This window comes from Eschrichtius robustus, chromosome 3 (assembly GCF_028021215.1).
Source record: "Eschrichtius robustus isolate mEscRob2 chromosome 3, mEscRob2.pri, whole genome shotgun sequence".
Lineage (NCBI taxonomy): Eukaryota > Metazoa > Chordata > Mammalia > Artiodactyla > Eschrichtiidae > Eschrichtius > Eschrichtius robustus.
This window is the reverse complement of record NC_090826.1, coordinates 148,165,207-148,177,871: the sequence shown is the minus strand read 5'-3', so window position 1 is coordinate 148,177,871 and position 12,665 is coordinate 148,165,207. Positions and strand designations below refer to the sequence as shown.

The window sequence follows — 12,665 nt, the reverse complement described above, 5'->3', positions numbered from 1 at the left end:
GTGTCTGGAATCCTCTCCTCCCCCTCGTCCTTCATCTTTGATGTTTTCCCTTTTCTGTCTGATTTATTTGCACCTCCATCCCTGTTCCTATCTCAGTCTGTACTTACAGAATGGCCATCGTATCATGTTTACTGTTTTATGCCTTCAGCCAGGAGCTCCTTAAGGATGAGGATGATGTATATAATTTTTTATGGGTTACTTTTGTTTTCTTCTTCACCATTAGGAGGTCAGTGATTACTTCTAACAGATAGTGGTGTATGGGAGCATTGTGGTTGCTGGTTTTTTTTTTTTTTACTTGAAATTTTTATTGAGCTAATTGTAGATTCACATACAGTTGTAAGAAATAATACAGAAAAAAAGAAAAAAAACAAAAAAGAAAAAAAAATAAAACAGTGCTATCCTTTTTATACTTTGTCCAGGTGCAGTTGCTTTTTATGCTTCTGATTTATATGTAGGCTGGAAAGGGGGATAGACAAGCTGTTAGAATTATGTCAAGTAAGAGGGAAAACATGAGGCATTCTCTTGTGAATGTAATAGTACATGAACTTTAGCGTGTGGACTTTATTTTAGTTGCCTTTTTGCTTAATTTTTTAGTATGTGTTTCAGATGCTGAAGTTATTATATAACTGAGTTCTGTGTAAGTGATATAATATAGTATTTCTTTTTCTTTAAGCAAATTGAATTTTTCATACAAATGCTGTTGAAAGTAATGCAATGATTTATGTGTATGCTTTGTTTTAGGTTGTTTCACGAAGAAATCCAGAGGATGTCCAGGAGGTAACATGTTTATCCATATGAAAATTTTATTTTATGTATTTGACAAAAATTTAATTAAATGCTTTATTGAGGAAACAATTATTTGTATGTCAGTTTTGTATTTGTATGTTTGTCTGGAGATTGTCTGCAATTCATTAAACAATAGCTGAAGTATCTTATTTCAGACCTATTAAGTACATGTTAAGTTTCAGTAGGTGTTAAGTTATATAAATAAGAATTTCAGGAATTGTAGTGCCGTTTAATAATGTGATAATTTTTCTGATAACTACCACTCATAAGATTTCAGTATCAGTTAAGGGCCCCTCTTTACCTATTTCAAAATCATGATGGCTGTTTGGTTAAAAAAAAAAAAAAAAGAAAGTATTTGGTAACTAGTATTAATTTTAAAGATCATAATAATAAATTATGTGTTTCTGTCTACTTTCATTTTTATACTGAGTTGGCATGTTGACATGTTGGAAAACTGCTTTGGGTGTAGATGTTTCTTTTTAAAATTTTGTAGTTCTTTTACAGACTATTTCCCTCTTTCTAAAATAACAGCTTGTTATATTTTTGCTTAAAACTGTGGAATTCTCTATTTGTAATTACTTTATCCTTGTTATATACCTTTAGGAATCCTAACTGTGAGGAGTTAGCTTTTTTTTTAACATTTTAAAATTTACTTTCATTTTGGTCCTTGCTTATTTACAGTAGGATTAGAAGAGCATATATCTATATCTCTCTATATTTTTTTCTTCCTACTAAAGTGTTTAAAACAGATGTTGTAAATTGGCAGTCTTGATTCTGCAAGTTATTTTTTTTAATTGCATTTTAATGTCTTCAGGTGGGCTATATACTATCTATTTAGCCACAAGCCCCACTACTCCTTACTGTACATACCTGGCTTGATTCATAGATTTAAGTTGATTGTTTGCTACCAGTTGGTTTGAATTTGTGACACATGTTTAGATAATATTTTAACTTTTATATATTACCATTTCTTGCTATATCTGATCTGATACTTGTTTTTGTCCTGTTGTTAAAAAGAGTTCAATAAAAGACACATTTTAAAACGATTTCATACTTTTTCCTTAGGGGTTTTAAGATATCTCACCCACCCCCCCACCAATAGCCAGGAAGAGAATATTGTAATATTGTTACTTAGGAAGAAAAGGCTATATCTGTATCTATGTCTAGATCTGTATCTATGTATCTCTTTCCTTTCAAAATGGCAGTGAAAATAACTTGTACCTTTGATTGATAAAGTACTCTTTCTACTTAAGTGTCAGTTGATTAGTATGAACTATTCCTTAGAATTCTATTAATTATGTTCAATTAATAGTCAATACCAGGCTATTCTGCTTTTGAAAATTTACAACTCTGTTAGAATTGAAAATGGGTTGTGTTTCCGTTGAATACATTGTCTGATTGCTGTGCTGTAGTTTGTAGCTTGATGTTCCCCTTTTCCAGGGAGAATCCTGAACCAACCTATCCATGAACATACTCTCTGCCATTTCCTTAATCCTTTTTTGGGGAAATCTCTTTTATAATAACAACTGTTGGTGAACCATTCATCAGAAAACTCTTGTAAGTGTCCTTTAGTTAGATGATTGCATGGTCCTTTGTTAGAAATGGTATAAAATTTTAAAAAGAATGTCTTCTGTCTAGCTTGCTTCTTGAAGTATAGAATAACCTTGAAGTTATGGCAACATTTTTTAGTTTCCCACGTATTTCATTTAAACATTGGAATTCTTATTTAGGAGAGGAATTTTACCACCTAGAATTTGTTTCTGTTTCCTTTCTTTTCACTTTCTTTCTCTGTTAACAGATTCATTTAGTTATTGCTTAGAATTTAGTCATGCTTCACAAGTGCTATTGAAGGTCAGTAGATGTACTGCTTGTCTAAGCAAGTATAGGGCTAATAATATGGTATCCTCATAAAAGTGGAAAAATTTAGCTCTTTTATACACACACACACACACACACACACACACACACACACACCCCTTGGTGCATGCTACCAGATAGTTCTGTTTTCTTCCTAAGGATGCCAAAATACTCACATGGAGTAAATAATTTAAATTTATCCAGGATAGTTTTTTCTTTTTATCTTTTAAGAATTCCCTCTAAATTTTTATTTATTAAGAGCAGCATGGGTGAATCTTAAGGGGGACAGCAATAGTTAATGTGGCCTCTTGTTCAGTAGATTCTCTAGAGCAGGGGTCCCCAACCCCCTGGGCCACGGACTGGTACTGGTCCGTGGTCTGTTAGGAACTGGGCCGCACAGCAGGAGGTGAGTGGCAGGCGAGCGAGCAGAGCTTCATCTGCCGCTCCCCATTGCTCGCGTTACCGCATGAACCCCCAACCCCAGTCTGTGGAAAAAGTGTCTTCCACAAAACTGGTCCCTGTTGCCAAAAAGGTTAGGGACCGCTCCTCTGAACACTTGCAGAAGGTAAAGAAAAAGATGGAGATGTTGTGCCCTCCTCCCCCCACCTTTTTAAAAAAAAAGTAACCTATAGCTCTGTTTCTCTCTAGGTAGTAAATTTCACTGGGGAAATGTGGGAAAGGAGAACCAAAATAGAACTCTTTATGTATCATGTCAGAAATCTCTAACGTTGAAGTCATTTCATAAATAAAATAGTTTTAGAAAAGCTATTTGAGCACATTCGGAAATGTGTCAAGGGAAAGAAAAGGCTCTTCAAAAGGGGAGGAAAGAAAATCTGTAAGCAGATAGTATGGTAGTGATGTTACAGGAAAAGATGATCCAGCTAGTCTTAAATACTATATGAGAGTAAAAAGGACAAAGTTAATTGAATTGAGTGGTTTTGTAAAAGATCTAAAGTTTTTTTGGTATCGTTAAGAGAAATTATCTGAAAAGAAAGCATTTGTTTTATGTAAAAAGTATTTAAGGCAGTGTTTTTAATGAAAATTAAGCCTTTATTAAATTTGTAATCTATTATGATTGTCACTGAATTAATATTTAATTGAGGAATTTTATTCAGAGTAACTATAATAAATAGGAAATTTCTGCAGGGTTGGTTCTGCAGAGTAATAGCTGTTAATATAACTTTTCTTTTTTTCCTGATAGGAAAGAATTGATTATTAGAAAAAATATGTTTTGCATGTATCTTTTGGGACTTTGTATAGTCCAGTTATAGACATCCATACTTGCTGATGTAATGGACGTGTGCTTTTGTTCACATTTCCATTTTGAAGATTTCTAGAAATGTCCAAGCTCAAAAGGAGTAAGAAGAAAGGAGGCAGTAGACGGTGACATTTTTGGGATGCTTTGATTTCCTGCCTTTTTTGAGGGTTTATATTTGCTCTTAGGTATTTCACTTCTACAGTCTTAGAGTCCAAAATAAGGACTATATGAGTGAATAAATTAGGGCATGGCGAAGAAACACAGATTCTCTAATTTTTGCTATGACAGACTCTCTACTGGTTTATATGCCATGGTATTATTATTCTTATTGTGATTCAGTTGTTAACTTCTGCCCTTTAAGTTTCTCTGACTTTATCTGAAAATGACCCTAACTAGAATATAAATTTCATCTGCAGATTTAGTTGTTTCCATGAGCTTCAGTCTTTTGAATAGCTCTTGTGTCTAGTTTATAATGGCTTTAAGGATTGCATTTCCCTTATGTAAGATTACTGTCATGAGGACTTCCCTGGTGGCGCAGTGGTTAAGAATCCACCTGCCAATGCAGGGGACACGGGTTCGAGCCCTGGTCCGGGAAGATCCCACATGCCGTGGAGCAGCTAAGCCCGTGCACCACAACTACTGAGCCTGCGAGCCACAACTACCGAGCCCACGTGCTGCAGCTACTGAAGCCCCCACGCCTAGAGCCCATGCTCTGCAACAAGAGAAGCCACTGCAGTGAGAAGCCCGTGCACCACAACAAAGAGTAGACCCCGCTCACTGAAACTAGAGAAAGCCCGTGTGCGGCAATGAAGACCTAACACAGCCAAAAAAAAAAAAAAAAAAAAAGATTACTGTCATGTGCCCACCACCCATTTCCCCCTTAAGCCCTTGGCAAATGTGGTAGCACCATAATTTGATCTATTTAAAAAATATAAAAATAACACTATTTTCCCATGACAAAATTATGTTAATATATCAAAATTGGAAACTGCAGAGAAGCAAGATGTGAAAATTAAAATCACTTGTAATCTCACTGACTGTCCTGAGACCTTTTACTTTTCGAGTGTTGGTTTGGCTCTCTCAGTTCCTCTTACTGTGTCTTTTACTGGAACTGTTGATTTTCTGCTGTCAGCATTTGTCTTGTTTACTCCCATTTAAAATAAAATCTCTTCTTGCATCCAGGTGTCCTGTGTCATGGCATAGCTGAGCTTCTTAAATACTTACTTTGTGCTTGGTTTCTTCCTTACTTCTGGCTGACCCCCATCATTCAGTTGTTAGATTCCTCATCTTGTTACAAATGCTGAGAAATGTTTTCTGAGTGATTACCACCTCTCTCCCGATGACTCCCCAGTTAATACATCTTGTTTAGTTTTTGCTCTTGAACTCCAAACCTGTCTTTTCTATTGGACAACTCCAATTAAATGCCTCACATGCACCTAAATAAAATATGTCTAAAATTGAACTTCGTTCTTATCTCAAAACAGCTTTTTCTCCTTTGGTCTTTACCTTAGGGAATAACACTACCATTTATCCAGTTGCAAAAGCCAAAATTTTAGTAATTATATTTGGCATCGCACTCTCCTTTTAAATACTTCATTCCCAACCACTTCTCTCTCTCTCTCTCTTTTTTTTTTTGTTCTAGCTATTATGTACCTTCAGTATGCCCACCTAAGGCAATACTTTGTGTAGGTGCTCCTTCCATAATACGCTTGGGCTGTGGTTTTAAGCATTTATCATGCTGTCTTGTGATGTAGTTATTGTGTTGGCTTATTCTTCCTAATTTGACAGGGAACTCTTTAAAGGAGGGACTATGTTTCTCATTTCTTCATCCTTTGTGCCAGCACAGTGCCTAGCATAAAGTAGGCTCATGAAAATATTTGTTTTGATGACTATTTTTGTTGTCAAGTAAGTGAATAAAAGGAAGGATCAGGAGGAAGCAGTTTGTTTAAATTAATTCATATTATAGTCTGACTAGTCTCCTAGGATTAAAAACAAGTCTCCTGTATTAAAGCAAGACACTTAGTAATCATGGTAGAATTTTTGATAGTATGGCAGAGTTTAGTGAAGAATTTCTTATATGCAGGAGTAGATTTTTTGACAAGTCTCTTAAATCATACTTGGTTACCTCTTTGGCCTAAGATTTGCTTATTAGCATTACACTGTTGAGTTTGTTAGAAGTGAAATAATTAGGTTTTTCAGAAGTAAAGGCCCCAATATACCAGGTAATGGAATTTAAAACTCAGTTTTACCCTATTTTGTGGCAACTGAGGGGCTGAATCAGCGACATCAAGGCCATGTGTCAAATTCTTTTTCTTTATTAAATGTTTTTTTCTTTCTAATTTAATCTAAATAAGTTTAGACAATAATTTAAACTAATGAAGGTAAACTTTTACATGTTATATAATCTAAATGATTGTCATTTTGTTTTTTGAAATATCCTAATTTTAGTGGTATTCTGATCAGGATTTACCTTGCGTCCAGAAATCTTGTTACTATTTTTATTGAGATTTATGAAATGCAAAAGTTTAGGTTAATTATTTGCTACAAAGCCATTTTTTTTTCAGTGTTTTTCAGATTATTTATCCTTTTAGGCAAGTGCTGAGTATGTTTTTTATGTTTAAAAATTGTCTAAACTACTTTGTGTTTATAAACATGCTGTTTTTGAGATGAATATATATATATATATATATTTTGAGATGAATATATATTTTGACATCTAACTCATTTCCAGGGTAATAGTAATTAATGTTTGAAGAGGTTAAGTGACATTTTATGTAGTGTAAACCTTTTTTGTACCAGGTTGATATTTTTCTAGTATGAAGAGAACAGTACTTGTTTAAAATGAAATTTAAAAACCCAAACAGAACAGTTTGAGGAAGAATTGCTGCTTTATATTTTTAAATCAAATATTATTGGTTAATTTTAGACAGTTAACCATATTGGTTAGAACATATATGTTTGCCTTTGCATGACAATTTTGAGCACTTTAATAAAAAGATTGTTGTTCAGATATCTGTGGTTTCACTGTGAGTTACACATTTAATTATCTTCTCTCTTTAGATAATTGTATGGAAGAGATATAGTGACTTTAAGAAACTACACAAAGAACTATGGCAAATTCACAAAAACTTATTCCGATGTTCAGAATTGTTTCCTCCATTTGCTAAAGGAATAGTGTTTGGTAAGTGAATTATTTTGAAATTGTGATTTTGAAAAGTGATGATTAGCTAATTATGTATATATACTGAACACTGAAATACTGTACCATGAAGTCAGAAGCCCCTATTAAGATAATTCCTATCATGCCTCAAGCAATTGAAGTTGTTTTTTCATGTTCTTTTTTTAAGATAGGAGATTCCTATTTTATTTCTCCAGTGACATATTTACTGTTGAATATAAATTAAAGGCCTGCTTGCACACCAAAGCCAAGTCCTTTAGGTGGTTCAGTCAAAGAAGTAAGACCTCTGGCTGGCTCACATGAGAATCGTCCACTCCTTGGCCCAGGTTTTGGGATTTTGCCAGCTTTGGGTTCATCAGTAATTTCTTCAATATCCTTAAGTGTCAGATCCTCATATTAGTTGTCATTTATTTGAATCATTGGTGCATTTACACAGGCCCCTAAACATTCCACTTCTATAAGAGTAAAAAGTTTGTCAGGTGTAGTTTCCCCAACCTTTATTCCAAGCTTTTTCTGAGTGGTCTCCAGTATGCTGTCAGAATTTCGAAGCATGCAGGGTATAGTAGTGCAGACTTGAATATGATACTTTCAACTGGCTTTCTATTATACATTGTATAAAAAGTTGCTACTTCATATACTCTCATTGGAGGTACTTATAAAACTTCTGCAGCCTTGTTCATAGCAGAGATGGGCAGCCATCCATTCTGTCTTCGGGCTAAATCCAGGACTGGAAGCACAGCTGCTGCTTTATGCCCTTCTGGGTAGTTTTTTACAATGGCCTCTATCCTCTTATAGTTTTCTGGTGTGAAATCAAATGGAGTATATGGGTTTTTCTCAGGAGTATCTCTCTGCACAAATAAGGCTCCTCCAGCTCCATTCTGCATGGCTGTCTTATGCAAATTCCTTATATGTCTTCCCCACTGGGCGGTGAGGCTGGCCACGTGGGCCTGAGTGCCATGGAGAGGAACATGGCAGGCCAAACTGCATGCCTTTCAGGTCGCCTGTTTTTTCATGTTCTTGCTGTGGTTTTGTTAACTCAGAATGCATTTACTCCTTTCTTTCATGAAAAAACAGCACCAGAACAACAACTCAAACTCTAACCGATGAAGCAAATAGAAAAACCCTATAGAAACATGAGGTGACATTGAATTATTCATATACAGTTGTCCCTTGGTATCTGTGGGGGATTGGTTCCAGGACCCCCTGTGGATACCAGAATCTGTGGATGCTCAAGTCCCTTATATAAAATGGTGTTGTGCAGTCAGCCCTCTGGATCTGCAGGTTCTGCATCTATGGATTCAACCAACTGTGGATCGGCACCTCATATAAGTGAAATCATACAGTATTTGTCCTTTTGTGACTGGCTCATTTCACTTAGCGTAATTTCTCAAGATTCACCTATGTTGTATCAATAGCACGTGTCAAAATTTCCTTCTTGTGTCTGAACATAGTCCATTGTGTGTGTAGACACCATTTTGTTTATTTTTTCATCCATCAGTGAACACTTGGATTGCTTTTACCTTTTGGCTATTAAAAATAATACTGCTGTGAACATGAGTGTACACATATCAGTTCAATTCCTGCTTTTAATTCTTTTGGGTATATACCGAAAGTGGAATTACTGGATCATGTGGTAATTTTATTTTTAATTTTTTGAGGAACCACCATATTGTTTTCCATAGTGGCTGCTCTATTTTACATTTCCACTAGCTGTGCATAAGGGTTCCAGTTTCTCTTCCTCCTTGCTAACACTTGTTATTTTCTGTTATTTTGATACCTTGGTGTTCCTTTTTTTGCCTTCATTTTCACATACTTGGTTTACTTTTTTTATATTAAATGCTTTGTTAGAAAAATTCTCTTTGTTAAAATAATTGATATGTTTTTTAATCCCTTGACTGGACCTTGACCAATAGAGTACAGAATGTTATTTCTTGTTTTTTCTATAACTTTACCATAAATTTTCTTGTATGGACAGCTTTATATTCATCCTGTTATTTTTTAAAAAAATTAATTAATTTATTTATTTTTGGCTGTGTTGGGTCTTCATTGCTGTGCGCTGGCTTTCTCTAGTTGTGGCGAGTGGGGGCTACTGTTTGTTGCGGTGCACGGGCTTCTCATTGTGGTGTCTTCTCTTGTTGCGCAGCACAGGCTCTAGGCATGCAGGCTTCAGTAGTTGTGGCCCACGGGCTCAACGGTTGTGGCTCGTGGGCTCTAGAGTGCAGGCTCAGTAGTTGTGGCGCACGGGCTTAGTTGCTCCATGGCATGTGGGATCTTCCCGGACCAGGACTCGAACCCATGTCCCCTGCATTGGCAGGCAGATTCTTAACCACTGCGCCACCAGGGAAGTCCCATCCTGTTTTTTTAAAAAATCAATTTCTGCATGTGGAGTTGTAGAGTCAAAGTATATGGACGTTATTTTTCAAACTAGACAGTTCTTTTTTCAGGTTATAAAGTACCATATGCAAATAACTCAGATGTTACAGAAAACTATGTAAAATAAAAATTCAACCTTAATACCATTTCCTAGATGGTATAACATTTTAGCGTAATTTTTAGACTCTGTGTGTGTGTGTGTGTCTATGTGTGCTTGTGCTTGTGTGTACATTTGAGTATGCACATGCTTCTTTACCTTTCTGTACATATAAACTTCAAAATTGAAGTCTTGCTAAATGTAGTCTTGAAACCTCTTTTTCATACAGTGGTATATTGTGATTGTCTTTTCATATCAATAAAAAGAATCTACATTATTAATTTTAATAGATGCATAGTATTTCAGTTTTTGTATATACCATGATTTATTAACCACTTTTACTCATATATTATTTTTAGTTTTTTTGCTATTATAAACAACACTACTTAATATTCTTATTTGTACACTGTTATGCAGATATACAATTATTTAATTAGGATAAATTTGTGGGAGCAAAATTGCTTGGTCAAAGGGTATGCATATTTTTGTGACTTTTGATGCATATTGCATTATTGTTTTCAAATACTTTTAACATCAGTATTCTTTATACATTGGAATAACTTTAGAAGTCAAAGTAATGCAGGTGTATGGCTAAGAAAATAGAAAAACAAAGCACAAAACAAAGCTAATAGAAGAATGTTCAATAAAAAGCAGTAGTTTCCTGGAGAGCAGTGTCAGGATCATGGCAGCATGAGATGATCCCTTCTTTCCCCTTCAGTCTATAACTAGTAAAACAACTCAACAAAGTTTCCTCTGCCTAACAGAACAGGATGCTGGAGAGATCCACACATTTTTACATCTGAAGGTGAGTGGACTAAGCACATAGAGGAGGTGGAACCAGGGGAACAGTGGAGGTGGTACCTGCACCTCCAGCCCCCTGGCCATGGTGGCTGAGTCCACAGCCCCAGAGAATGCGGTAACAGCAGTGGAGGCAGTGCACATGGCTCTGGCCTTCCAGCTGCAATGGCACCTGCAGCCACAGGGGACCATGCAGCAGGGCATGTGATCCCACTGATGCACTGTCAAAAGTCAATGATAAGGAAAGAATTTTAAAGACAGCCAGGGGAAAAAAGATAGTAACCTACAAAGGTACCCCCCCACATTGGGCTTTCAGCACATTTCTCAGCAGAAACTCTATTGTCTGGGAGAGAGTGTGATGACATACTCAGAATACTGAAAGATAAAAAATGTCAGCCAAGAATAGCTTGTCTGGCAAAGTCGTCCTTCATATGAAGGAGAAATAAAGGCTTTCCCACACAAATAAAAGCTAAGGCAATTTATCACCATTAGACCTGTCTTATAAGAAATGTTGAAAGGAGCTCTTCTACCTGAAATGAAAAGGCAAAAGTACACAAAACTTCGAGTAAGGTGATAAATAGATAGAATCAGAAAGTACAGCTCTATGGTGGAATAGATTGTTAAACACAGTTGTGACATAAAGGTTAAAGGGGAAAAAAGCATTAAAAATAACTAGCTACTTCAACTTGGTAATTAACTCAACATAAAAGGGGATAATATGTGACAACAAAAACATAAAAGGGGAAAAAAGAAACATAAAAGGGGAAGAGGGAAAGGATGGAACTGTATAGGCAAATGAAGATATGATACTATCAGCATAAAAAGGACTATCTTATCTATGAGATGTTTTATACAAACCTTATGATAACCACAAAACAAAAAATCTAGAGCAGAAACATGAAACATAAAAAAGAGGAAACTGAGCAAAACATCACAGAAGAACACCAAACTGGGACTGCTCTGGTGGTGCAGTGGATAAGATTCTGCACTCCCAATGCAGGGGGCCTGGGTTCGATCCCTGGTCAGGAAAGTAGATCCCACATTCGTGCCACAACTAACAGTTCGCATGCCACAACTAAGGAGCCGGCGAGCTGCAACCAAATAAATGAATAAATAAATATTAAAAATAAAGAAATCTTAAAAAAATAACCCCAAAAACACCAAACTAAAATGGCAGACACAAACACAAGAAAAAAGAAACAATGAAGATAGAGAGCAACCAGAAAATGATAAATAAATGGCAGTACTAAGTCTTCATATGTCACTAATCATCCGAAATGTAAATGGATTGAATTCAATCAAAAGAAAGAGTTACTGGATGGGTTAAAAAATAAGACCCAACTATTTGTTGCCTCTGGGATACTCAGCTCTAAAGACAAATACAGGCTCAATGTAAGGAGATGGAAGATGATACTCCAAGCAAATGGCAGCCAAAAGAAAGCAGGTGTAGCCATACTTAGACAAAAATAGACTTCCAGTCAAAAAAATAACGAGACAAAGATGGACATTATATTGATAAAGGGAACAGTCCGTCAAGAAGACATGACATTTACTAATAATATATACATCTAACATAGCACCAAAATATATAAAGCAATTATATAACAGTTGTAAAGGGAGAAACTGACGGCAACATAATAATAGTAGGGGACTTTAACACCCCACTTACATCAGTGGATAGATCATCCAGACAGAAAGTCAACAAAGAAACATTGGCCTTAAATGAAACATTAGACTAGACTTATTAAATAGATATATACAGAACATTCCATCCAAAAGCAACAGAATACACATTTTTCTCAAGTGCACATGGAGTGTTCTCAAGGATAGACCATATGTTGGGACAAATATCAAGTCTCTTTAAGAAGATTGATCAACCACAAGAAGGCTGGAAAAGGTCACAAATATGTGGAGACTAAACAGCATGCTACTGAACAGCTATTGGTCAATGAAGAAATCAAAAGAGAAATCAAAAAAAGACAAATGAAAATAAGACATACCAAAATCTGTGGGATGCAGCAAAAGCAGTTCTAAGACAGAAGTTTATAGCAGTATAGGCCTACTTCAAGAAACAAGAAGAATCTGAAATAATCTAACCTTACAGCAAAAGGAGCTAGAAGAAGAGAACAAATGAAGCACAAAGTCAGTAGAAGGAAGAACATAATAAAAATCGGAGTGGAAATAAATGAAATAGAGAACTAAATGACAGAAAAGATCAGTGAAACTAAGAGCTGGTTCTTTGAAAAGGTAAACAAAATTGACAAATCTTTATCTAGACTCACTAAGGAAAAAGAGAAGGCTCAAATAAATCTGAAATG

At 35.6% G+C, this 12,665-nt stretch overlaps 1 protein-coding gene and 1 pseudogene across 2 annotated transcripts in view; one reads left to right on the top strand and one right to left on the bottom strand.

Moving 5' to 3' along the window:
- Nucleotides 1-12,665, top strand: part of RPS6KC1 (ribosomal protein S6 kinase C1) — a 201,017-nt gene that overhangs the window by 18,687 nt on the left and 169,665 nt on the right. For both annotated transcript variants that reach the window (XM_068541440.1, XM_068541439.1), the window contains exons 2-3: nucleotides 742-777; nucleotides 6,962-7,082. In XM_068541440.1, coding sequence (XP_068397541.1) covers nucleotides 742-777; nucleotides 6,962-7,082 — 157 coding nt within the window. The remainder of the gene's footprint in view (nucleotides 1-741; nucleotides 778-6,961; nucleotides 7,083-12,665) is intronic.
- LOC137761508 (NADH dehydrogenase [ubiquinone] flavoprotein 2, mitochondrial-like) lies at nucleotides 7,302-8,049 on the bottom strand (annotated as a pseudogene).